Source organism: Schistocerca cancellata, chromosome 3, assembly GCF_023864275.1.
Source record: "Schistocerca cancellata isolate TAMUIC-IGC-003103 chromosome 3, iqSchCanc2.1, whole genome shotgun sequence".
In the NCBI taxonomy this organism is placed as follows: Eukaryota; Metazoa; Arthropoda; class Insecta; order Orthoptera; family Acrididae; genus Schistocerca; species Schistocerca cancellata.
In genome coordinates this window covers 56075976-56100695 of record NC_064628.1, presented here as the reverse complement: position 1 = coordinate 56100695, position 24720 = coordinate 56075976, and the positions used below count along the sequence as shown (strand labels likewise).

Here is a 24720-nt window from a genome sequence, read left to right as displayed (position 1 = left end):
TCAGCTGTATTAGGTGTAGATCTACTACCCAGTAGTGAGATATGAAAATTTATGCAGGACCAGGACTCGAACTCGGATTTCCTGTTTATCATGAGTGGTCACCTTAACCACTTCAGCTATCCGTCACCCTCTTTACATCTTTATATCGTAGTCCACCGAATTCATTACCTAATGCTCGCAGTGTTACTTGGATTCTTGCAACATGGAGAATGAGACAATGAGGAGTCGATACCAATGTTGTCGTCATCACGTGCCTGCATGGGCTTGTAATATTTACTTGTATGTCTGAAAGAACAGACACAATGTAGACAGTTGAAGATGTGACAAGAAGAACAGCCTCTGACAGTTACGTATGTAACACATAATTTCATTTCATCTGTACATCTCGATGTATCTGATACCTGAAGATTGGTTATCTGGAAAAGCATAATTTTAAAGTCATTCATTCATCAGTGGATGATGTTTTAGTAAGAGACCTATTCAGCATTTGTGCAGTACTGTTCCAACAGTGTAGATGGATTGGTCTAGTAGGCAGTATGGTCGAGGTGCATATAGTTCCCCACACAGGGCATGACTGCAGTGTTGTGGTGGCAGGTGTCAAACATTGATCCATCATGGGAACAGTACATGGAATAATTCCTTAAGAAGCACGAGCATAGTGCTGGAGAGGCTGGCCTCAGCTGGCGAAGTGTGCTGATGTCAATAGCAGCCCCTCGTATGGACAGGGTGTGGTGTTTTCCCTCAGGCAGTGGCAGCAGCTGGTGGAACAGTGTAGTCAGTACAGTAGTCGAGGTGAAGACGTACAGGTGTGGGTGACAGCTAGTGGTTGACAGAAAATGTTGGCATTGGCAGCTGGTGTCGTTATGGTGCTTGACGAGAAGCACGGGGGACAGATGGAGTCGAGCCGCAGCCTGCAGCATGGACAATGGCAGTGGCAATGAGCAGAAGTAGTGGTTATACACTCAGGTTGTGATGGCTAGGCGTCTGTATGACCGAGGCTTGAACCCTGGCCTGCCAGGGAGGTGATAAGCAGTAGGTGCCCTACTGGTGAAAAGGTGACAAGTCAGCAACGTCCAGACTTAACACAAGCAGCAGTCGGCGGCTAGTGAAGACAGAGTCCAATAATGGCAGATTTGAAGTGGTAGGAAGGCGTGTGGGGAGTGGAAAGGTAATGGGACCACCAATAAAGTATTCTTTAACCACAATTTATTATTGAAAACAACTAAAATGTTTACAGTGAGGAAACACAAAGAGCTAGATCCAATACTTGAAATGCTTGTAAGTAAAGAGGTTATTAAAAAACAACATAGTTGCCCCACATGGGAGAGTCCAAATGGAATTACCAAACTATTCAAATACTCAGTACTTGCTACCAAATTGTTAATCAGCCTGTGGTATTACTCGTTAACAGAAAAATTCAGGAAATAAATTGACTACACTTAACAACTACAAAATTGGCTTAAGGCCAATTAAAGTTTTGTTCCATTGGTAAGCAAAAATAATTTAAACTTACAGGTAAGTGTGGTAAAAGTACCAGGTAGAAGCAATGAAAGTATAAACAGACAACTGCAGGTCAAGAACATCAGTTGATGAAATCAATAATTAAACTTAGCAATTACATAAATGGCTTATGGCCCAATAATAAAACAGTAACAAAATTTTTAGGTACTAAAATTTAGCAAACAAGGAACTTCAGTACTATTTTAAAATGAAAATACATGTAGGATAACTGAATTAATGGCCGGGGGCCCTACAACAAGCTTTACAAATGGTGATGGTGCTTTAGGATTTGCCTTAAATTTTGGTAATACACAAGAAGTTCATAAGTAACTTCACAGTGACCTATGGGCACAATGTCCAAGTGTAATAGTAGGCTGAAAAAGTGAGGTGCTAAAGGTCACCTATAGGCAGTGTTATTTTTTTCACTGTAAATAAACAAATGAGCAAATAGTTATCAAGCAGTCAACTACTTCATGAAAATAGCAAATGACTTGTAACACATGCTTGATGTAATCAACGGGCCAGCTGCCTTACCAAAATGGATCTTTTTTCATTGATATATCACAAAATCTGTTTGCCGATTGTCATTGGATCAACTAAGGCACTAGGTCTGTGATGAATAACGCTGTGAGTAATGGCTAATCTCTCTTGTAACATACAAATATAGACAGAATTAAAGACTATTTTAGTTAAATTTAAAATCAATGCGTAAAATAAGTTTGACAAGAACTCAAAGCATTGAACAGTAAACTAACAAAATAAAGGCAATTGGGGAAGCACTAAGCCATAAGCAGTAGTCTTATGGAATGTCAGAACCATGAAAAGGCTTATGAACTTTGAATAAACACTATTCGTAAAATGCCAAACACTAGATAAATACGTAAGGCAGGCAGCTCATGGTTAATCTGAGTAGTAACTGGCTTGAACACCGCTTAAATAAAATACAAAACACCTTAAAGAAAATTGGAAAACATGACACAAAAGAACAGTGTAAGTAATCTACAAAATGATATAACAGAAAGCAACTCTTGTGCAGACTACATCAAAATTGGAAATTTAATGCACATTCACCACAAATTTTGAGTACATGCCTAACACCAAAACACAATGCCAGACTGGAGTAATGACTGAAGTATCAAGCTGGCATGAAAGCAACCAGGATGCAGTTGTTCACTTGTAGGTTAAGAACAAAATTAATACTTGTTACCAATAGGTCTCACCATAGCCCACAGCATGGAGTGGCTATGATTTGTCAAGCAGGCTTGCTTCCTTGAGTGGTTAAGTAGCTGACAGCTAAATTCCCAATGAGCATGATGGCTCTGATAATACTCCACAGCCAGGCCACCACCTTCCAGCTACATTCAGCAAAAGGGAGTGCTCACACATCCTTGGAAAGTGCAGGCCTCCAACACAGGCTCCGAACTGCCCACTGCTCCCCATCACTAGCCGTGTGTGACCCTACCTCCACATCTGCCACTGCTGCGTGTGCTCCCTTCCAGCTAAGTGTCCTCTGGTCTCCCAGCAACTGGCTAGGCATGAACACAGGGCAGATACAGCCAGCACTAGAATCTCAAAGACATTGTTCTTTGTACGACTAAGATTGTTGACTCACCTCAATTTGACCATTTTGGGCTTCCCATCATAGCTAGCAGCTGGTGATGCCTGCATAATGTCTGTCTGAATTAGGCAGTATATATGCAAGCCAAGTCGACTAGTGTTTCTGAAACAACAGTGCCCCTGGCTTCAGAGTATTTATAATCACTGGGAAATTGTGACATTTGCCCCGAGCTGTCCTGTTAGGTCAGTGCCCCACGAGGCCTTTCGGTGCTGTCATGTGTCATAATTACTCCTTTCAGAAGTCCCAAGTGGCAATTTCTGCAGTGTCAGTGTACTGAATATGGTTTCTTTCATACTGACTACATTTGCTTTCACAAGTGAGCCTAGTTATTAAGATGGCTTGCGGCACCCCCCCCCCCCCCCCTTCCCCCTTATGATGTCATTATGTTGGGTCGATCGCAGAGTTGATTGCAAGAGTCATTTGCTTTGCCAGGTGGAACTGTGACAGAGCAGTAGGAAAAGAAAAAGAAAAAAAGAAAGAAAAAAAAAAAGAAAGCTGGTGCCGCAGTGGTGGAGGATTTAGAAAATTGTAAACTAATGTGGGTAGTAATGCAAAATACTGGTGTACATTATCTAATTGTGACACAGAGCTACCGTACTATACATTTTATGGCACCAACTCTTGGAGGTGTTCCACTCAGATGTGTTAAACCTTAATGTTACATTGCTCGTACAGCAGCAACTAGAGACTGAAAACAGTTAATTACTTAGCATCCATTTTCTGAACAATTGTTTATGTATTTTGAAAATTCAGAACAGGGCAAAGGCGCAACAGTGTCTGTGATGGCCCAGTGTTTGCAATTCTGTAACATGGACATTGTCAGATGAGCTGCTGTAAAAGCATATAGTGAAGATCAGTCATAATATTTAATAATTAGGGTTGCCATAGGTTCTGAAAATCAGGGAAATTTGAAATAAAACAAAAGAAAAACACTGGAAAAATCCCGTTTTTGTTTCTGTAGATGAAGTGGTTTGTTTACTGAGGTGTCATGCATTGTCGCTGGCTGTTTGCAGCTGAATACATGTGTTGCTTCCCCACTCCCTCATCACTACTGCTTCTCTCCTCCCTCTCAGCTTACAGTCAGTGCTATCACCACTTCTTGTCGCTAGCTTGGCAGCTGCCATCGAGAGGTAGGGAGGCGTGAGGAGTGGTTTGTCTGGATTTGATTCTCAGAGACTGTAGACGCAGTGGCTGAAGATGGCGGTCATGTGTGCATGTTTTGTGTATGTGTGTGTGTGCTCTCGTTTTCTGACAAAAGCTATGGCTGAGAATGTAGTTGCGAGAGTGTGATTGCCTTTTCTACGTGACTGTCTACAGCTCAGCAATCATCTTTACGGTGAGTTGCTACCTATCCTCATTATTGGATCAGAGTATTTGAACAAGTTATCTGTTACATGGATTGATCACTATGGTCTCATTTCACCAACATTTTGCCTGTGGCTTGTGAATAGCGGGCCACACGAGTGGATTTCCGTGAGGGGCCAGACCCACAGGCTGCTTCTGCAGGTCTCTGTGATGGATTGAGCCCACCAATCCGAAGACATTCAGTTCCCACTAAAATGCGGGCCTTGCCCATCAGATCTAGTCTCAGTGATCTGCCCGCAGGCTGTTTCTGTTTATGTGTGGTGTAATGCAGCGGATATTCATTGTTTATCTGTGGACCAAGGACTGCGGTGCTCCTCAGCAGGCCAGAGGCCACGGGTGATCGACTTCAGGAATTGCGACTGTCTCATCTCACGTATGCTGTACAGTGTGGTGTTTTATAGGCATTTTATTTGTTCTAGTATATTTTGGCACTTCAAAAGTGGTTTATATGTTACAAAGTATGGACGATAAGAAGAAGAAAATTGTCAGTCACTGGCGGTTTGTACACTATGTATTCATATGCACTGAAGTGCCAAAGATACTGGTATAGCCATGTGTATTGAAATATGGAGACATGAAAACAGGCAGAATAGGGTGCTGCAGTCATCTCCAAGGTAGCGATGAAGTGGGGATTTTCCCGTATGACCAATTCATGAGAGTACTATGAATATAAGAAATCCAGTAAAACATCAAATCTCTGACATCGCTGCAGCCGGAAGAAGATCCTGCAAGAACGGGACTGGTGACGACTGAAGAGAATCGTTCAACGTGACGGAAGTGCAACCCTTCCACAAATTGCTGTAAATTTCAATGCTGGGCCTTCAACAAGTGTCTGTGTGAACCATTCAACAAAACATCATCAATGTGGGCTTTCAGAGCCGAAGAATCCATGGACCCTGTGTGTCAGCAGGGGACTGTTCAAGCTGGTGGATGCTCTGTGACCGTGTGGACCATGTGCAGTTGGAGTGATACGGGACCCCTGATATGTCTAGAAACGACTATGACAGGTGACACGTACGTAAGCATCCTTTCTGATCACCTGCATCCATTCATGTCCGTTATGCATTCCGATGGACTTAGGCAATTTCAGGAGGACAATGGCACCCCCCACACATCCAGAATAGCTGCAGAGTGGTTTCAGGAACAATCTTCTGAGTTTAAACACTTCCGCTGGCCACCAAACTCCCCAGTTTAGCAAATCCGGGATGCCTTGCAACGTGCTGTTCGGAAGAAATCTCCACCCCTCATACTCTTACAGATTTGTGGACAGCCCTACAGGATTTATGGCGTCAGTTCCCTCCAGCACTACTTCAGACATTAGTTGAGTCCATACCATGTCGTATTGCGGCACTCCTGCGTACTCTCGGAGGTGCTACATGATATTAGGCAGGTGTACCAGTTTCTTTGGCTCTTGCATTTTTTGAAAGAAAAATGACAGAAATCCTGTAAAATAATAGATATAATACAGTGGGTAATAACCAACAATAACAAACATAGCAGAACCAACATTTTATTGGCAGTCACTTACAGTGTTGGTTTACACAATCTTCCCCACCTTATATACTTCTTTCAAAAGGCCTACTTTTTCCATAGGTTATTTCTGAAGTCAGTGAAAGTATTTTAAATATCTCTTGCTGCTTCAAGGAAATGTGTATTTTTGTCACCAAACGTGATTCGTTTCATTGAAATAAAATGACATCAGTGGTCTTAATTAAACACATACATCATTTGACCTGCTTTCTCCATATAAAAACAGTTGATTACAAAAGATGTTGATGTTAGGACTTAAGACTTTTTTGCGTTATTGGTTCTTGTACTGTAGCTGCATAGACAGATGGTCAACTTACATCTTAACTTACCAGTGAGATCTTAAAATTTGTCACGGAAAAATGTTAAAATTTGTCTGGAAATCACGGAAATATTAGGGAGTTTCATGTGGAGAAACTTGTGGCAACCATGATCACAGTACATGCACTAGTAAAAAAAAGATTTTGGATGTGTCCAAAAACTCCACGAAGAGGGGGAAAATTATAATAGTGAACAACTCTGTAATTTTAACTCTCCACAAATATTGTCAAAGCGTTAAGTACAGCTTGGCCTTAAAATTTTGCTACTGTTTTTGTTCGAAATAGTTGTGTCATAACATGGCACTACTCATGTGAACAGATATATTTACAGTTCACATCAAGCTAAAAGTTTGGCAACTACTGGAAGGGCCTTCAAAGCTGGACTGGCCTGAGTGAATGAATCAGACAAAGAGGGTGCAACAGCTCCTGATCATGTCTCTGTCCTATTATTTTTCTTTTACATGGTTAAAACTGTGGTCTTGTGGTTACCATCCTTGACTGTTAGTAAAGTTCTGTGATCGACTTGAGTCACTGCTAAAATTTTAGTAAAACATTGTGCTGTGGCAAATGGGTAACTGCCAAATAAAAAAAAAAAAAAATACAAAATAAAAATTTAAAAAAATTAAAGAGAGAGAAGAAGTGTGGACTAAGAAAATGTGTGGACTAGGATACCAAAAAATGAATAAATTATGAAAGGATAGATTGCTGCTCACCATAAAGATGACCCGTTGAGTTGCAGACAGGGACAACGAAAAGACATCATAGCTTTCAGCCAAAGCCTCTTCAGCAAAGAAAACACACACACACACACACACACACACACACACACACACACAAGCAATTACATCTCATACACGCATGACTGCTACCTCTGGCTCGGATTCGAGTGCATGAGTGTGCACATGCAAGCGCGCGCTTTGCTGAAGAAGACTTTGGCCGAAAGCTATGACATGTAACTGTCTTTTCATTGTGCCTGTCTGCAACTCAACAGGTCATCTCTACTGTGAGGAGCACTATGTGGTTTTCTCAATATTGTATATATCCGACCTGGAGTTTCCATTGTTTGATACTGAAAAATGAAGTGGAAAAGTGTAGAGGATATGGAAATTTTTGTAGGCAGTAAAAAATGAGCTAAGTAAAAACATTGGAGTTAGTCTGTTAAAGAGGAGTATGTAATATATGGTATCCACTCAAGAACGTCTCATAGACAGCCCCGGGTCACTGGGAAATCCAGGAATTTCTTCATCTGAGAAAAACCAGGGAATTTTTTAGAAACCTTGGAATTTTTCATTGTTTTAATTTTCAGTTAAATTTTTGTGACTTTGACTGGTAATAACTGATATTGCAACAAAGAATTTTACTTTAGCCTCCTAATGCAGAATAACACTGCTGTGAAAAATAAAACATAAATGAGAGAATAACACCAAAATTGCAGCAAAGAAAATGAATCATTTGCATTGCACAGTGCGTACCGTAAAATGAGGTGCATCCGATCAAAAACGGCAGTTTTTTTTTTTTTAATTTGTCCATTTACTGTTGTCATATCGGAATAAACTGTTGTCATATCGGAATAAAAATTCAGTATGTTAATTTCATAACCTTAATAATGATATATTCATGTATTATGTTATTTTTAGTTTATAATTGCAGTTATTATTTTAAGTTAATTGTTGATCAGTTTCACCCCCTCAGTTGGGTCGAATCCGATCATCATTGTATTTTGTATGCAGGAACGGAATCAGACTCTAGTGGAGTGAATTCAACCAATATTTTGATTTTCAATAAATATGTTGCTGTATTTGCAACCAAGTTTTACAATTACTAGACTAAACAAATTTTTACAAGCACATTAAACTTGAGATTTTTGCTATAGAAACACTTGCATTCACAAAATTTGACAAACAAATATTAATTTTTAGTTATTGTATGTCTTAATTAATGTAAAAAGTATTTACTCAATGTCATAATCCTCTCTCCCTTAAAAAAATAAATTTACCTCACCCTCTGTGTTCTGTAACAACTTTTTTAATAATTTGGGCTCTTTCTTTCTTTGTTGCATTGTCAGTTTCTGGAAAGACAAGATAAACATTACCGTCAAGAACTTTCTTTCTCAGAAATGTCATTTCATAGGTTTCATTAGGGATGCTTTCAATTTTACCAATAAAAAAACCTGAACTTTTTTTTTGTAGGAAATTTTACTATGGTGAGCAGTGCGGAGTGGCTGCACGGTTTGAGGCGCCATGTTACGGATTGCGCGGCCCCTCCCGCCTGAGGTTCTAGTCCTCCCTCGGGCATGGGTGTGTGTGTGTTGTTCTTCACATAAGTTAGTTTAAGTTGTGGTAAGTCTAGCAGTTTGGTCCCTTAGGAATTCACAGACATTTCTTGCTATGGTGAAATCATTTTCTTTAAATTCATGACAATCTTTATCCTTCCCCTTGTCCATTTCTTCATTTTCATTTGATGCGTGCTGTTCTAGATCACTGTTACATGTTCGGATAGGGACTCCCTGCTTGCAGCCCCGTCACTATAATTTTCATTGAAGTCGCTGATAACAATTCCTTTTCCTGGAGTTGATGCTAAATGCTTTGCTTGGTGCAGCTATCCTTTTGTTTCATTAGAGCAAACTTGTTCCAATTGCATTTCAAAGGCTGCTACCCAAGAAACTTCTGATGAGCTGGTGCCATGTGCATTGTTATTGGTTGCTTCTGGAATCTGTGAAATGACTATAAAGGGAAAATTGCCTGCTTTTCTGAACCCAGATATTACATTTGATTTGGACTTTATACCTATATTTTCAAAGGTTTTTTTCAACAGCCTAGGAAATTTGGATGTTGGCACCACTCCTCTATTCTTCCTTTTCCAATCATCTAGCATATTTCTCCAAGCAAATTTTAAAGATCTAAAAAAGGCCGTATCAAGTGTCTGACACAAATGAGTAGAATTAGATGGTAGAAGCACAAATTTTCATGTCCTGTTCCTGTCACAGTTTAATCACGTTATATGACAGATGACTCAAGAGACTGTCACTTGCCGGGCATAAGGCAAGACAATTTCAACAAACCATAATTCAAACATTGTTAGCTCAAACCAACCACTTTGATTATGATTATAACTTGCACCAGTTATGCCACCTTCAGACCAAGTATCGTAGGGGTCTTTTGCCCTATAAAATGACCGAGCGAGGTGGCGCAGTGGTTAGACACTGGACTCGCATTCGGAAGGACGACGGTTCAATCCCGCGTCCGGCCATCCTGATTTAGGTTTTCCGTGATTTCCCTAAATCACTCCAGGCAAATGCCGGGATGGTTCCTCTGAAAGGGCACGGCCGACTTCCTTCCCCATCCTTCCCTAATCCGATGAGACCGATGACCACGCTGTCTGGTGTCCTTCCCCAAACCAACCAACCAACCCTATAAAATGTGTATGGTGGGAGGACTGAGCCATCGGCAGCTGCTGCTATCATCACACTGATACTTTGCTTAGAACTATCTACTATCCTTTCATGATGCCCTGTGCCTCACTTCACTATTGCTTTCACTTGTCCTGGATTGTCACAAAAGTTTATCTTGTCATAGTTTATTATGTTGGAGGGAGGGGCACCATTCAAGGTCACTCCAAGGTTTTTAAAATAATCAATCACTGTTTCTCGGGTAACTGCTGCCTTTGCCCTCTTCACATTTTCACTTCTTCTAACTGTTAGTTCTTTATTTCTTTTGAGAAAAGATTTTACCCACAAGTGCCCAGGTCGACCGTTACGAAATCTTTTTTCAACCCTCCCTGCTCAATTGAGATATGTCTGTACAATGTCTCTAACATCATTATTCCTCAAAGGAAGCACCCATTTCGCACAACACAATAATCCTTCAACCAGGCTTTTTTCCTCATTTTTGGTTAACGCTGGTTGGCCGCCTATTTTGTATTTGTATATTTCCTTGAGTTTGTCATTTAATGTGGTATCTGCATATTGCTCTGAAGCTCACCAGATGCTTAATTTTCCTGATTTGACTGCTTTCACTGCATTTAGAGGAAATTTTGGTTTGTAGTTAGATTTCCATGTTGGTTCCAGATCCTTTGATGTACTTGCACGATCGGATTCACTCTACAAAAATGCAATTTTGTAATCAGGCCTGCATAGTGCCTAAGCTATATTGTCAGTGAACAAAAATATGAAACTGTATCACTTAAGACGTTCGTATGCAAGTAATAATATTGCAAATTACCAGTTACACTTCGGAAGTAACATGCACCAGCTGAAGTTTTTGCATTGTTGTGTTGACTACACAAGTGTAGCACACGAATCACACACCTACTGACAATGTGATCAGCTGGTTGCGTGCACTCCAACACGCTGTTGTCGTTGATAGATTAATCAAGAATTCATGACAATGGTCAGCTGCGATGTACTTGTTAAAATGCTATACTTAGTTATCCAAACATGGAAAAGTCTTTAAATGATAGGATTGTCACCCCCTGATCGGATTTACCTCATTTTATGGTACATAAGCAACTGCCAACAGCAAAATGTGTCAAAGGACATAGACTACACAATACTTTGCAATAGTAAACTGCTTTCGACAAGCTTGAAATCACAACTGATTACATTTCTCTAACAGCTTGCAGAAAAATTTTGCGAATGAGGGTTTCATAAGCATTAATTTCAAAGCAAATTTCCTTTTACACAGGATGAATTACATTACGTGTGAGAAAGTGCAATGAATTTCTTAAACCATGGAGCATCAACAGTGTAGGAAAAGACAGGTTGCTACATACCGTAAAGAAGGCATAGACAGGCACAATTACAAGACACTAGCATACAGATTTCGGCCACAGCCTTCATCAGTAAAACACACACACACACACACACACACACACACACACACACCTGCCAACTTCAGCAGGTAATGAAGCAGCCATTGAAATAAAGTGTGTTGTGTTCTGCTACATGTTGTGCCACGGGGTGGTCTACTTTGCACTTGGCCACATTTTGTTGGTGACTGTTCATCCTGGTGGACAGCTGGTTGGTAGTCATACCAATATAAAAAGCTGTGTAACGGTTGCAGCAGAACTGGTGAATGACATGGCTGCTTTCACAGGTGGCCCGGCCCCTGATGGGATAGGATAAACCTGTGACAGAACTGGAATAGGAAGAGCAGGGTGGGTGGCAAGGGGTTGGGATTGGGAGTGGCATAGGGATGGACTGGTATGTTGTGAAGGTTGGGTGGGTGAAGGACCATCACTTTATGAGGGGTTAGAAGTATCTCACTTAGGATGTCCCTCATTTCAGGGCATGATGCTTGTCATAAATATTCAGCTGTGCTCCTAGGATACTGCCTAACCTCAGCCTCAGAAAACAAAATGCAAAAAAATTTGAAGACCAGTAAAAGGCATTAACGTTTCCCATTTATGTGTCTGCTTACTTAACAGTGATGTTGCTATTGGCTGATTGCATCAGGTGCCTTGAATACCTGCTATCATTGACTGGCAAGATCACTTGATATGAACTGTGATTGGCTGACAAAAGCATGTAGCATCTCGATTTCAATGCTTCGGAAGCTGCTGTGCTGTATTTGGTGGAATTCATGTATATATTTTTATAATATGAAAGTGTGCAGTGTAAATGCTGCTGTGCTTCAAATATCTTCCCAAAACATATTGTTGTTTGCTGGGTTTTGTATTGATAAGTTAATACTGAAAACATGTGCTTTCACTAGGGTTACAGTGTATTTTCACATGGTAAAAGTGTATTTTTAGCTGAGAAGAAGTGTGTTTCTGACTGGGAAATCCAGGAAAAATTTGGGATTTTTTTTCTTTCTTGTCTCCTTATACAACACCCTTTAAAGAGTTGGGAATTCCAGCAAAAGCATCACATTACATTTACTCCCTTATGAAATTTGTTGTCAACAATCAGTTTCATTTGAAAACAATGGCAACATTCATAAATGTAATACCAAAAACATCAGATGTATATAAAACAGCTCAAGAGTAATGTAAAAGACCGTCATGCTGATGGTTGGCTTGCTTCCAAATTTTTCACAAGGGAAGAATTACAATTGTCAACTGGTTGACACATACCGTATTGCAATGAGAGACCGTAACTATGATCCATAGAACAAGCAAATAATAGAGCCGGTCATCTAAGCCTTCAGGCTCACTCATAAGCTCATAGCTGCCTTGTTGCATACTCGCAGCCTTGAGGTGCAGTGGGACAGGATCCAGTGATAAGCATCAGGCATGGCTAGCCTGTGAGTTCCATTGAACTCTTATGAAATGATTTCATAAATTCAGTATGATTATAGCAGGCAAAGTTTTGCTTCTAGGCACTTGCTCTACAAACGAATTGCATGACCGCTTTCTGATACTGTGGCATAAGTCAACAAGATAGCAAGAAATCAAAATATTATGATGATGAGATAATGTATTCCTTAAATGTGTGTGCTTGACAGCACAAAAATGTCCATGGCTGAAATTTGAGTTATCTGCCTTGTTATACAGGAGCCAGTAGCATCATAACTATACACCCCATAAAAACATGCAAGAACACTGTGCTGCATCATTTGTAGCATTGCGGACCTACTAAAGGCACTTAGTTTATTGCATTGATAGCTCAGTGTCATAGTTGGCAGTCTAGCAGGCAACTGCCTGCAAACAAGGATTTTTTGTGTTACTGCATTAATTTGTTTAATTAGTAGAAATCACAAAATTAATAGAATGAATGGTTCAAACTTCTTATTAAAATATTTCCAGGCTTCAAATAGGCACAGCATGTTGGTTTTTTATCACTTAATATCCCATAAGAGACTTTCAACTTCAATGATTGTCAGCAGTCAGTGAGGAAGGAGGCTGTGAGGTGGGCAATAAATCTCTGATTTACTGCCACCTTGTGTCAGGCATTTAGTGTTACATTCCAGAGATCATCAAGGGTTCTTGGTGCAAGGTCAGGCCAGTTTTCTTGCAGGTCCGTTTTGTCTCTGCCCATGCGTTTTCAGTAGGGTTCAGGTCTGGTGCAGACAGGAGGCAATCGAGAAGAGAAATCCCATCTGTTCTGCAAATCACTTGTGCACCGTTGCTGATGTTTGTGTAAGTGAATGGTCCTGCTGGAAACAGGTTACTCCCTCAGGATGTAGTTGTCATACTGATGGGAGAATAACATTACTCATAATATGGGTGTACTGGAAGACATCACATTGACCAATTATTCTGTGAAGCATTACAAATCCACAGGAACACATTGAAGCCTCATACTGCCACAGACACATGGTCATTGCGAGATAACTCACAGATGTATTTGGGATCGAAACTGGCACCTTGTGGCCTGTATACTCATACGGGACCATACTAATTCACCAGAAGGTATCATGTTCCACCAGTCACAATTGACAATGCCCTCAGTAAACACTAATTGATAGAGTTGATGACCATCATGGAGTCTCTTCTTGATGGCCTCACTTTTGCTTAGTAGTCTGGCCTCCCAAAATCGTCACTTAATCATATCCACCTACTTGGGAAACGTAGTATTATGTTTCAGCTGCTCCACATTAAAAAAAATAGTTTGCCGTGGCATGTTGATCAGATCATTATCCTCAAGAGGTATTGTCAAGTGCTAGAGCTCAGATCCCACACACCTACTAGATTCTCCAGTATAATGTTTTATTGACTGTCGCGTAATGTTCTCAGGAACCCATACTATGCTCTGGCCTCAAACACCATCAAATTCCCTACCTCCACAAGGAACGATGACATGGTCAGGAACAACCTTTTGATGATGAAGCATCGCGCATGAATAATGCGACCCAACTGAAAGCGATATGTTGCCAGTATTTGATCTTGCTGGTGTACTGTCATTGGATATTATTGAATGAAAGGTGTGCTTGCACAACTAACTCACTGCGACAGACTGTCAGACTATTACTATGTAATATCAACGAAGTTGTGTGAATGATTCTCATGTACTGTCTCCAATAGAGGTAGTAAATTTAATTTTTTTGAATACAGGAAGGTCATTCTCCTCAGAAGTGACTGTCATTAATTTATAGCCAAAATTCTGTTACATCTTCTGTGCAAAATTAATTGCGCATCACCAAATGTGTTTCATAGCATACAATGATGGGCATCATAGACAACATACTGTTGAACCGGGGCAGATTGTCTTTTTATGATGAAAAAAAAAGGAAGGAATTAACATGGATTCGAACATGAGACACTTTACATATAAAGATGGCTTGTTGTTTACTCAGCTACAGTGACCATTACAAACTTATATGCATTCAGTTCATATGTACAACACGAGCACATTCTACTTGCAAAAAAGATTTTGTGCCTTCTTGGAACAGATATAGAATACTGAAAAGATCAGTTTTCAGTAATTTTTGAAGGAATATTATCTCGTCTGCATGTTCCCAAGGTAAATAGAGAAATATGGCTTATTACATTTCATTCACATCAGTGCTGTAGTGGACTTTAAGTCTTGCTGCAATTCCTCCCAGTCAGTTTTTGCTGTTAAGTGTACTCATCATGTGTGCAGTTTGTAATCGCATGTCATTCATTATCACACTTCACAGATTTCTCATCTGTTATAGAGTGATCAAGTTGCCTCACTCATGAGCACCTGTTCAGACACGAGTTACTCGCTTCGCACTCCCGAGCAAATGCCAAGCTCATAATTAAGGAGCGAGTATGATACATGTACTGACAGCCTCTAGTCAATGGCTAATTAATGAAATAATAAAGATGTAAATAATTAAGGCTGGAGTGAAATCTATGGTTGTAGGAAAGACAAAGATGAAAATGGCTTTGATAATCTATAATACTACAGATTATGAATGAAAGGGAATGCAGGAAAAAAGGATGTGATGGAAGCTAGCAGTATACATCACCTGGAAATGAAATTGATGACAGAAATAAAGCAGATCAGTAAGATGGCTAAAGAAATGGATAACTGATATGGCCTTATGTAAAAATAGATGACGTGTACATGTAGATTAAATAAAAGTTGGAGATGTCAACCTGTGAATCAGTGAGAAGTGTTTGTTAAATGCAGAAGACATGGCAAATAAATAGAGAGAATGTATCGGAAGCCTGTATAATAGACAAGAGTTGTCCTGTGGAATAATGTACATGGTCTATCAAAAAGAATCATCCAATTTGGCATATCTGTATTTCTGAAACTAATAAGCATATACAATGAATTTTGTTTTTTGACGAATGGGAAACTCAAAAAGATCTTTGTCATACCTTTTCATGGGTGTTCAATATGCCCCCATTGAGATGCACTGCATGTCAATGCAGTATTCACATTATACAGTGCAGCGAGCATGTCTTGAGTTACAGCTTCCACAGCTGCTGTTATGTGATGTCTCGATTCATTCATTGTTGTTGGTAATGGAGGCACATAAACAGTCTTTTATTAACCCTCCACAAGAAATAATCATGTGCAGTCAGGCCCAGTGATCTTGGAGACAAGTAATGTAAGGCTGAATCATTTGGTCTAGTGCGACCTATCCATCGTTCAGTAATCCTTCGATTTAAAAGTTCCTGCACTTCCAGATGCCAGTGTGGTGGTGCCCCATCCTGTTGGTAAATGAAGTCATTTGAATCAGTCTTCAACTGTGGGAAAAGAAAGTTATCAAGAATATCAAGATATGTGCTTTCTGTAACACCATTCTTGACAAAGAAAAATAGGCCCTAAACCTTTTCTCGTGAAACTGCACAGAACACATTAAATTTTGGAGAGTACCTCTCATGTTGTACATCTTCAAGTGGCTGTTTTGTACCCCATATTCTCACATTATGAAGGTTCACCTTTCCATTTAAATGTAATGTTGCCTCGTCGCTAAACACTAAGCATGGAAGAAAACTGTCATCCTCCATCTTGTCAAGAATGAAATTACAGAACGCCACATGTTATTTTTGTCTCCTTCATGAAGAGTACCTGAATTTTGTATGGTTTCATGCGTAAACGTTGATGCAACACACACCAGATGGACATTGGGGGCATGTTGAGGTGGCGAGCTGCATGGCGAATGGATTTATGCAGACTCATTGTGAAACTATGGTGGCTGCATTTGATGTCTGTGTTAGACACTCAGTGACAGCACAGTAATTTGTGTTTACACAAACAACTTGTTTCTCGGAATTGTTCACACCATCATCTAATGGTCTGTGCTGTAGGAAGATCCACACAATATCTAGTACAAAAGTCATGCTGAACAGTTATTACTGACCAGCACTGTGTAAAACATACACTCCTGGAAATGGAAAAAAGAACACATTGACACCGGTGTGTCAGACCCACCATACTTGCTCCGGACACTGCGAGAGGGCTGTACAAGCAATGATCACACGCACGGCACAGCGGACACACCAGGAACCGCGGTGTTGGCCGTCGAATGGCGCTAGCTGCGCAGCATTTGTGCACCGCCGCCGTCAGTGTCAGCCAGTTTGCCGTGGCATACAGAGCTCCATCGCAGTCTTTAACACTGGTAGCATGCCGCGACAGCGTGGACATGAACCGTATGTGCAGTTGACGGACTTTGAGCGAGGGCGTATAGTGGGCATGCGGGAGGCCGGGTGGACGTACCGCCGAATTGCTCAACACGTGGGGCGTGAGGTCTCCACAGTACATCGATGTTGTCGCCAGTGGTCGGCGGAAGGTGCACGTGCCCGTCGACCTGGGACCGGACCGCAGCGACGCACGGATGCACGCCAAGACCGTAGGATCCTACGCAGTGCCGTAGGGCACCCCACCGCCACTTCCCAGCAAATTAGGGACACTGTTGCTCCTGGGGTATCGGCGAGGACCATTCGCAACCGTCTCCATGAAGCTGGGCTACGGTCCCGCACACTGTTAGGCCGTCTTCCGCTCACGCCCCAACATCGTGCAGCCCGCCTCCAGTGGTGTCGCGACAGGCGTGAATGGAGGGACGAATGGAGACGTGTCGTCTTCAGCGATGAGAGTCGCTTCTGCCTTGGTGCCAATGATGGTCCTATGCGTGTTTGGCGCTGTGCAGGTGAGCGCCACAATCAGGACTGCATACGACCGAGGCACACAGGGCCAACACCCGGCATCATGGTGTGGGGAGCGATCTCCTACACTGGCCGTACACCACTGGTGATCGTCGAGGGGACACTGAATAGTGCACGGTACATCCAAACCGTCATCGAACCCATCGTTCTACCATTCCTAGACCGGCAAGGGAACTTGCTGTTCCAACAGGACAATGCACGTCCGCATGTATCCCGTGCCACCCAACGTGCTCTAGAAGGTGTAAGTCAACTACCCTGGCCAGCAAGATCTCCGGATCTGTCCCCCATTGAGCATGTTTGGGACTGGATGAAGTGCCGTCTCACGCGGTCTGCACGTCCAGCACGAACACTGGTCCAACTGAGGCGCCAGGTGGAAATGGCATGGCAAGCCGTTCCACAGGACTACATCCAGCATCTCTATGATCGTCTCCATAGGAGAATAGCAGCCTGCATTGCTGCGAAAGGTGGATATACACTGTACTAGTGCCGACATTGTGCATGCTCTGTTGCCTGTGTCTATGTGCCTGTGGTTCTGTCAGTGTGATCATGTGATGTATCTGACCCCAGGAATGTGTCAATAAAGTTTCCCCTTCCTGGGACAATGAATTCACGGTGTTCTTATTTCAATTTCCAGGAGTGTAGAACACAAAACACTTTCTATTTTCCCGACACCATTTGTACTAGAACTGAAGTGGGTGCTAACTGTTGCTACCTAGTGGGAACCATCTAAAACTCTTTGCTTTTTCTAACAATACATTGTTCGTGTACAAATCTTAAATAACGTAGTACTTGTGATTTTTTTTATTGGATGATTCTTTTTGATACACCGTATATTATAATGATGATAGTGAGGAAATGGCTGACCTGCTCATATACTCAAAATCTGACAGAGAGCTGAGCAGTCTGAACTCAAAACAGTCAGTAGGAGTCACTGAGATGCCTTTCATATCACTGAAATCAGTGGGACTTGTATAACCTAGAGATTTTCCGTGCTGTAGGCCTGAGTCTGTGAAACAGGCGAGGTATCTTTAAATTTCCTGGTCAGTATTATCCTCACATTACCAAGGAAATTATGAATTGATAAATCTGAGAACTGTCAGATGATTAATCTTTCACTACAATGTATAAAGTTCTGACTAAAGAAATAAGACACAACAGAAAGATAAATCAAAGAGCTACTCAAAGATCAGATTTTCTTCTGCAAAGGTAATGATACCAGGAAAGCCATTCTTGTGTTACCCTTAGTACATTTGAAGGTATAATAAAGAAAGCCAGGGTACTTTAATGGCATTTCTAGACCCAGATAAATATTTCATTAATATGAAGTGAAACAAGCTGCTCAAAATCTTGAGAAGAATGGAACTGAACAACAGACTGAGAGTAATGATAGTATAAAATCAAGAAATATAAATCTACATGTGAATGTAGCAGCTTATTACTGTTGTTTAATTTGTATGTTACATATGCAGTGAATTAGCATAGAAAATTTCAGGCAGGAGTGAAAGACAATGTATCCTGTTAGGTGGAAGTTAGAAAGACTTTGTGCTGCAAAGTGGAATGATTGGTCACCTAGCACAGAATTTAGATTGTAAATAAACAATACAAGCAGAAAGTGATGAAAAATAGAGGACTTGGTTAGCATCAAAACTGAGGAAGAGGCAAAAACAGGAATTAAAGATATCTGGTATCTTGGAAATATGGTCAACATTGAATTGTAGCAGGAAAAGAAAGCTTCATTCCTGTACTAGTATAAAATACAGAACACAACAGTGTATGGTGGTGACATGAATCTTGATAAAACCAAACAAGATGAAACTGGTTGTATGTGAAATGTTGAGGTACAGAAGGATTTGAGAAAGTCACATTCAGCAGATATAATGAGGTAGAGAGAATGATGTTGTAGGACCACACCAAATCATTTTAAGTATCAATAACTCTGTAATAAATGTAAGAAGATAAAAAATGATCAGCAGTGGAACTTAAAATTTTGAAAATGCTGGCAGCTGTGAAGTAAATGATTGCTGAGCAGAGGATAATTACATCATAAGATAATATACTAAATGGCTGCTGAGTACCATAACTGAAAATATTACTTGGTGGAAAAAAGCTGTCTTATGTAGAATATATTATATAATTTTGTCAGAGAGATGCATTGTAGTTAAATGCTTAATGAAAGTATTTGGGTAAGTCATTTCAAATTCCAGTCCAGCAATTCTGTTATGAAATCAATAACTCATTTGATTAGACAGTGACCAACCCTTTTCCATTTGTTTTGAATGTGAACCTGTATGTACATCAGCAGAAGATTATATTTGAAGAAAGAGCTGATTTCAGGGAGCAGTTACCAATTTTCGACTTCAGTTAGAAGACTCAAGAAAAATTAGAGCAGTACTATTTTTGAAATTATAATAGGCATTAACATTTAATTTTAAATGGATAAGAAACAGGAACTTTGAATATTTTGGAAACAAGGTCAGAGAAGATTGATGTATCAAGAAAGATGACATCATAAGTGGATTGTAGCGGGCAAAGAAAGCTTTTACACTCGCATGTTGTATTTATCTTACTGTGGAAAAGTTTGAAGCATAACTGAAATTGTACTAGGCATTTGCATTTCATTTTAAAAAATAAGAAATGGGAACTTTGAATATTTGTAAAGAATAAAGCTAGCCACACCAAATGTGAATTCTTACTATTTTGTTTTGTTTCCTAGTACTGCATTCAGTGCTATAATTCAGATTAAAAATATCTAGTGATGAGAAAAACACACATCATGGTATGTTTTATGGTGTTTTAAGTATCAATTTTATTTTATGTTGTACACTGCATAGTCTTTACTAGTTGATTAGGTTTACATTAATTCTGAAATTGTGCGTTTACAGTTGTAACAGTGTCCTCTTTGCGGTTGCCCACATATTTCTAATGTTTATTAATTTATTTTTCTATGTACAGGAAACATATGAGTCCTTCCACTACACTTCCTTGTTATACTTATCAGACTATGGAAAAGACTTTACTGGGGGACGATTTGTGTTTGTAGATAAGGAATTCAACAAGACTGTAGAACCCAGGAAAGGTAAGGATGTAACTGACATTTTTGCTCTAATTAGCTTTGTTGTTTTGAAAATACTCAGAAAGTATATATAATTGTGGTAAGATTACAGTACAGAGTAAGTACAGATTATGGGGCAGCTATTTCCATATATGTTAAACAGGAATATCATCTTGCCATCATGTTAGAGACAGCACATTGAAGTTCAAAATGGATGTTTGATTGTGCATGCAATCTGGGGCATCAGGAAACAAATGCATTGCTCCATATGAAATTATGCATTACCTAACAGCTGGGAGGAGAGCAGAAGACTAAATTCACACCCAAGCAGTTATCTTTGGCTTCAAAGCCTTTCAGAAAATGTTGTCTGTCCACAAGGTATCATCATCATTGTCATCATCATTATTAATGAACATCATATGAATATCATTTCATGTATTCTAAGTTTCGCACAACTTTTGAAATGTGTCGGATCTTCTCTAAAGTCAGTGTATTTTTCAATCCGTTGTCATTTGTGTGTCTGCAAATACTGAGAAAACTGTAAAGTACAAAAAGAAAGAATGGCTGCCCAATACTTAACTTCAGAAGATGAAATTCCTAATATTGCCAGTACAACAACTTACAGTAAAATATCCATTGTTGTGACCTGAAGATCTGTGCGTTACTATTAGTGTTTCAAGCAGTCAACACATATCTTCTGTAACGTTAACACTGAATATTGAGGTACCTTTGTATCCTGTTGTAGGGAAACTTATATTGGACTCGCGTGATGAGGAAACCTTCGGAAATCGAATTCCCAAGGCTCCAACACTGAAGTTCAGTAGTTATGTACTTTCTATCTGTGAGCGTAAACAGCTACACAAGAAGTGTGTTGGTGGTGCAGAGGGAGTCCTAAGAGAGATAAGATATTGCCATTGCTAGCTGCGGATATTGACCATAACTGGTTTGGTGCACCTAAAACTGATGCTGATGAAACTATAAAGATTCTTCACCTTCCCCTGAGGTGGGGACAGGCAGCCAATCCCATGTGACAGATTTCCAACAGCATCACAGAAATATCCAAAGTGTACTTGTCTCACTTTGTGTGTCACGGCAAGCGAGGGTTCCTTACCATGTTTTGGTATAAATAATATTAAGGTTGTCACCTGTACAGTGTTTTATGGGGGAGGAGTTGACTGTTGTTACTTCTCCTTTGCCGGAGTGGGGGGCCTGCTGCTTAAATGCCTTTTCTGTGTTCCCAAGCCCAGCAGACTGCTGGGTTATGAGTTCACATGTGTGGAAGCTAGTAGCTGTGTGGTTACAGCAGGTTAGCTATAATTGTGTCACTGGAAACATCAATGTGACCAACAAGGCTTATCATTTAAGGTAAGATCTTCAGTGGTTCTGACTGGAGGAGCCAGCTGGGCAGTTCTAGGGATGGAATAATAGTTGGTGGGACCCATAGAGAGTGAGTTTACTTTTCTGTGGTTTGTTCATTTTATCATCTCACACTTCTGGTTGTGCCCCCTCAGTTTCTTCCAGATTAACAATGACAGGTGCAGTCACAGATCACAGCACTAATCCTGGTTGTCAGAACTTGTATGCTCCTTGTTAAGAGAGAGAAGAGGGATTGGGGAAAGGTTGGGAAAGAGCAGCAGGTTATTCATATCCTAGGGTGGTGAGAGGGACCAATCTGTTATCAGTAAAAGGGGAGACAAAGATGAAGGAGAAGGCACGAGAGCTGATAGAATGGGAAACATAGTACACTGATAAGCACCGAGTGAGTTTCTGCTTAGCAATCATACAAGGGACGAACAAAAAATGAAGGTAGTTTAAAAAGGGCATTAAGATAAAAATTAGTTGTGTAGATGATGAAATTCTCAATGGGAAAAAAAGGTGGTCAAGGGGGGGCGGGGGGGGGGGGGGGGGATTCTAACAGAGGTTAAGTGCTGGAGGATAGCACTCTTTTGTTAAGATTAATACGTAATTCATTTTATATTTTTAATTCATATTCTTATCAGCTTTTTTGCCCTCCTTTTTATTGATAACTGCAGTATGCTAGTCTTACTGACTGGTTTTAAGTTAGTTCATTTGTATGTTTATGCAGGTCGAGTATTGATGTTCACATCTGGCTCGGAGAATGTGCATTATGTGGAGCCCGTTACCAGTGGCACACGTTTTGCTATCACAGTCTCATTCACCTGTGATAAAAAATTTGCTATCTCAGATCCAAATATGAATAATTTCAGCAGAAGGAGATAGGAGCGATATCATTTTACTTGACCAATGTATTCTTATTGTACCTACAGAAAAATCTATGTACTTAAGATTTTTCTGTCTAATAGTATTAAAGTTGTGCTGTGAAGTTCACTAAATGGTCATTCTGTACATTATTTTTGTAAAGCTGAGTTTATTCTTTATTCCAGTAATGAGACTGTTCAACACACAAATGCTGTGATAATATTATTTATGTGTTATTTTCAGTTAATTAATAATTAATTTTGGGTTTTGAATAGTGTAAATTCATTATTATTGCCCATTATTACTATTAAATAGCTTTCTGATTACAAACTAAGTGACCACATCTTGAAATTGTTACTACATCTTGCATTCTGGACTTGTGTGGTGCCTCAATAACCATTGCATTACCTGTATGACACAATCAAAATATTGTGAAGTACTTTTTTACTTTTCATGACTATTGTGGTATCTCACCCTGCCCCATTTCCTTTCCTTATAGTGGCCAGTTTTTGGATTTAGTTAATAAAAGAGCCATATAAGCTCCAAATTCTTGTATGTTTTTTATTCTTTACTGTGGCAGTAATATATGCCTTTCTGAATTATAATAATGCATAATATTTCTTTGATACATTGTTTTGTAAAGTGTCTTCACATAGTTAAGAAAGTTTGTACCTGACACTCATGCTGTATGAACAAATACAGAAACTAAGCACTAATATATACTGTTTCACTTACTGACATTTGTGTTGAACATTCTGACTTTTTCTCCCTCAACCCTTATGAATCATAGTTTTTGACTTTATCCTAGGTTTGCAGATTCATTGAAAAAAATTGGCTAGAGTTGGGAAAGGTTGAGACTAAGGGAACAAGGAATATGTAGAGTGTCATCTCAGATAGAAAATGACACATTATGTGTGTGGATTGCAGAGGGATCAGTTGATTCACCGCTGTTTGTGAGGTGGGCTGATGAGGACATTCTAGATAGCTGCCATTTTCTTTCTTCTTCGTAAAAATAATAACTGAAATAAAGAATTTATTGGACATTTGTCTCTCTTATCCTGGAGCCTGAATTTACTTACTGGAAGTGATATTGTCTATCTGGAGACATACGACTGAAGGCATATTAATTAGCATAATGCTTTCACTACATATAATCTTATAACACTACATCTACTCACACACCATTGTCAATACATTCTGTGAATCATGTGATCTGAGGCTTTCCCAGGATACATGCTACTTCCAAGGTTCTCATGTGTACTGCTGAATTCAGTCATAGTAGATACACAATATTTTGGGGGTAATCATTCCACCACCATCAAATGGTGCTCACTCTGTGATGTGTCTTCTGCTGTGTGCTGGTGGTATATGTGCCTGCCAGTCCAGAGTTACGGCCGTGCTCAGTGGGTGGGTTGGGGGGGAGTCAGTCGCCATACTCCCCACCATTCCTGTCACATCTCGCATCCAGATGTCATGTGTGTCGTGCTATGATGGAGCTTAGTATTGTCTCCCATCCCTTGCTCAGGTGGAAGCCTTTGTCCCTTGTTTAAATTATCAGTCACATGGATTTCATTGCCTTTTTGAAAATGGAGTCACAAAATTTATTGGTAGTAGCAAGGACTTTTGTTTACTGGTAATTGGGTGTGGCACTCATGTTCTGTACATTGGTCTTGGATTGTGTGGATCGTGTAACCAATGTAAGTTTTTCTGAAGTCACTTAGTACAACCCTGTTGTTTGGAGACGTAGGCCGTTTCTCACTGTCACTAATAAAACTCATATTTTGGCTGATGGGCGGAAAACTGGTATTATGCTTTGTTTTCCCAGTATTCTGGCAATTTTTGATGATACAGTGCCAGCAAACGGTATAAAGACATTCCTCTTATTATCGTCTTCCGTTTTTTTGGCTGCGTTGTTCTTGGGGCTCTTGCATTGCAGAGCTGTCTAGATCTGTTGGTTGCTGTATCCATTGTTGAGGAAGACAGATTCCAGGTGCCACATCTCTGGGGTCATACTTGTTCATGTACAGTGGAGTATGCCCTGTGTGCTAGAGTGTTGAGCACACTGTTCTTCTGTGAGGGAGGCATGGAGATATAAA

The 24720-nt window shown here is 40.2% G+C and overlaps 1 protein-coding gene across 1 annotated transcript in view; it reads left to right on the top strand.

Moving 5' to 3' along the window:
• The window catches only part of LOC126176957 (2-oxoglutarate and iron-dependent oxygenase domain-containing protein 3-like), a 45837-nt gene extending 22756 nt beyond the window's left edge, over window positions 1–23081 (top strand). The window contains exons 5-6 of the mRNA XM_049924165.1: window positions 20305–20428; window positions 22491–23081. Coding sequence (XP_049780122.1) covers window positions 20305–20428; window positions 22491–22645 — 279 coding nt within the window. The 3' untranslated portion in view covers window positions 22646–23081. The remainder of the gene's footprint in view (window positions 1–20304; window positions 20429–22490) is intronic.
• The last annotated feature ends 1639 nt before the right edge of the window (window positions 23082–24720 follow it).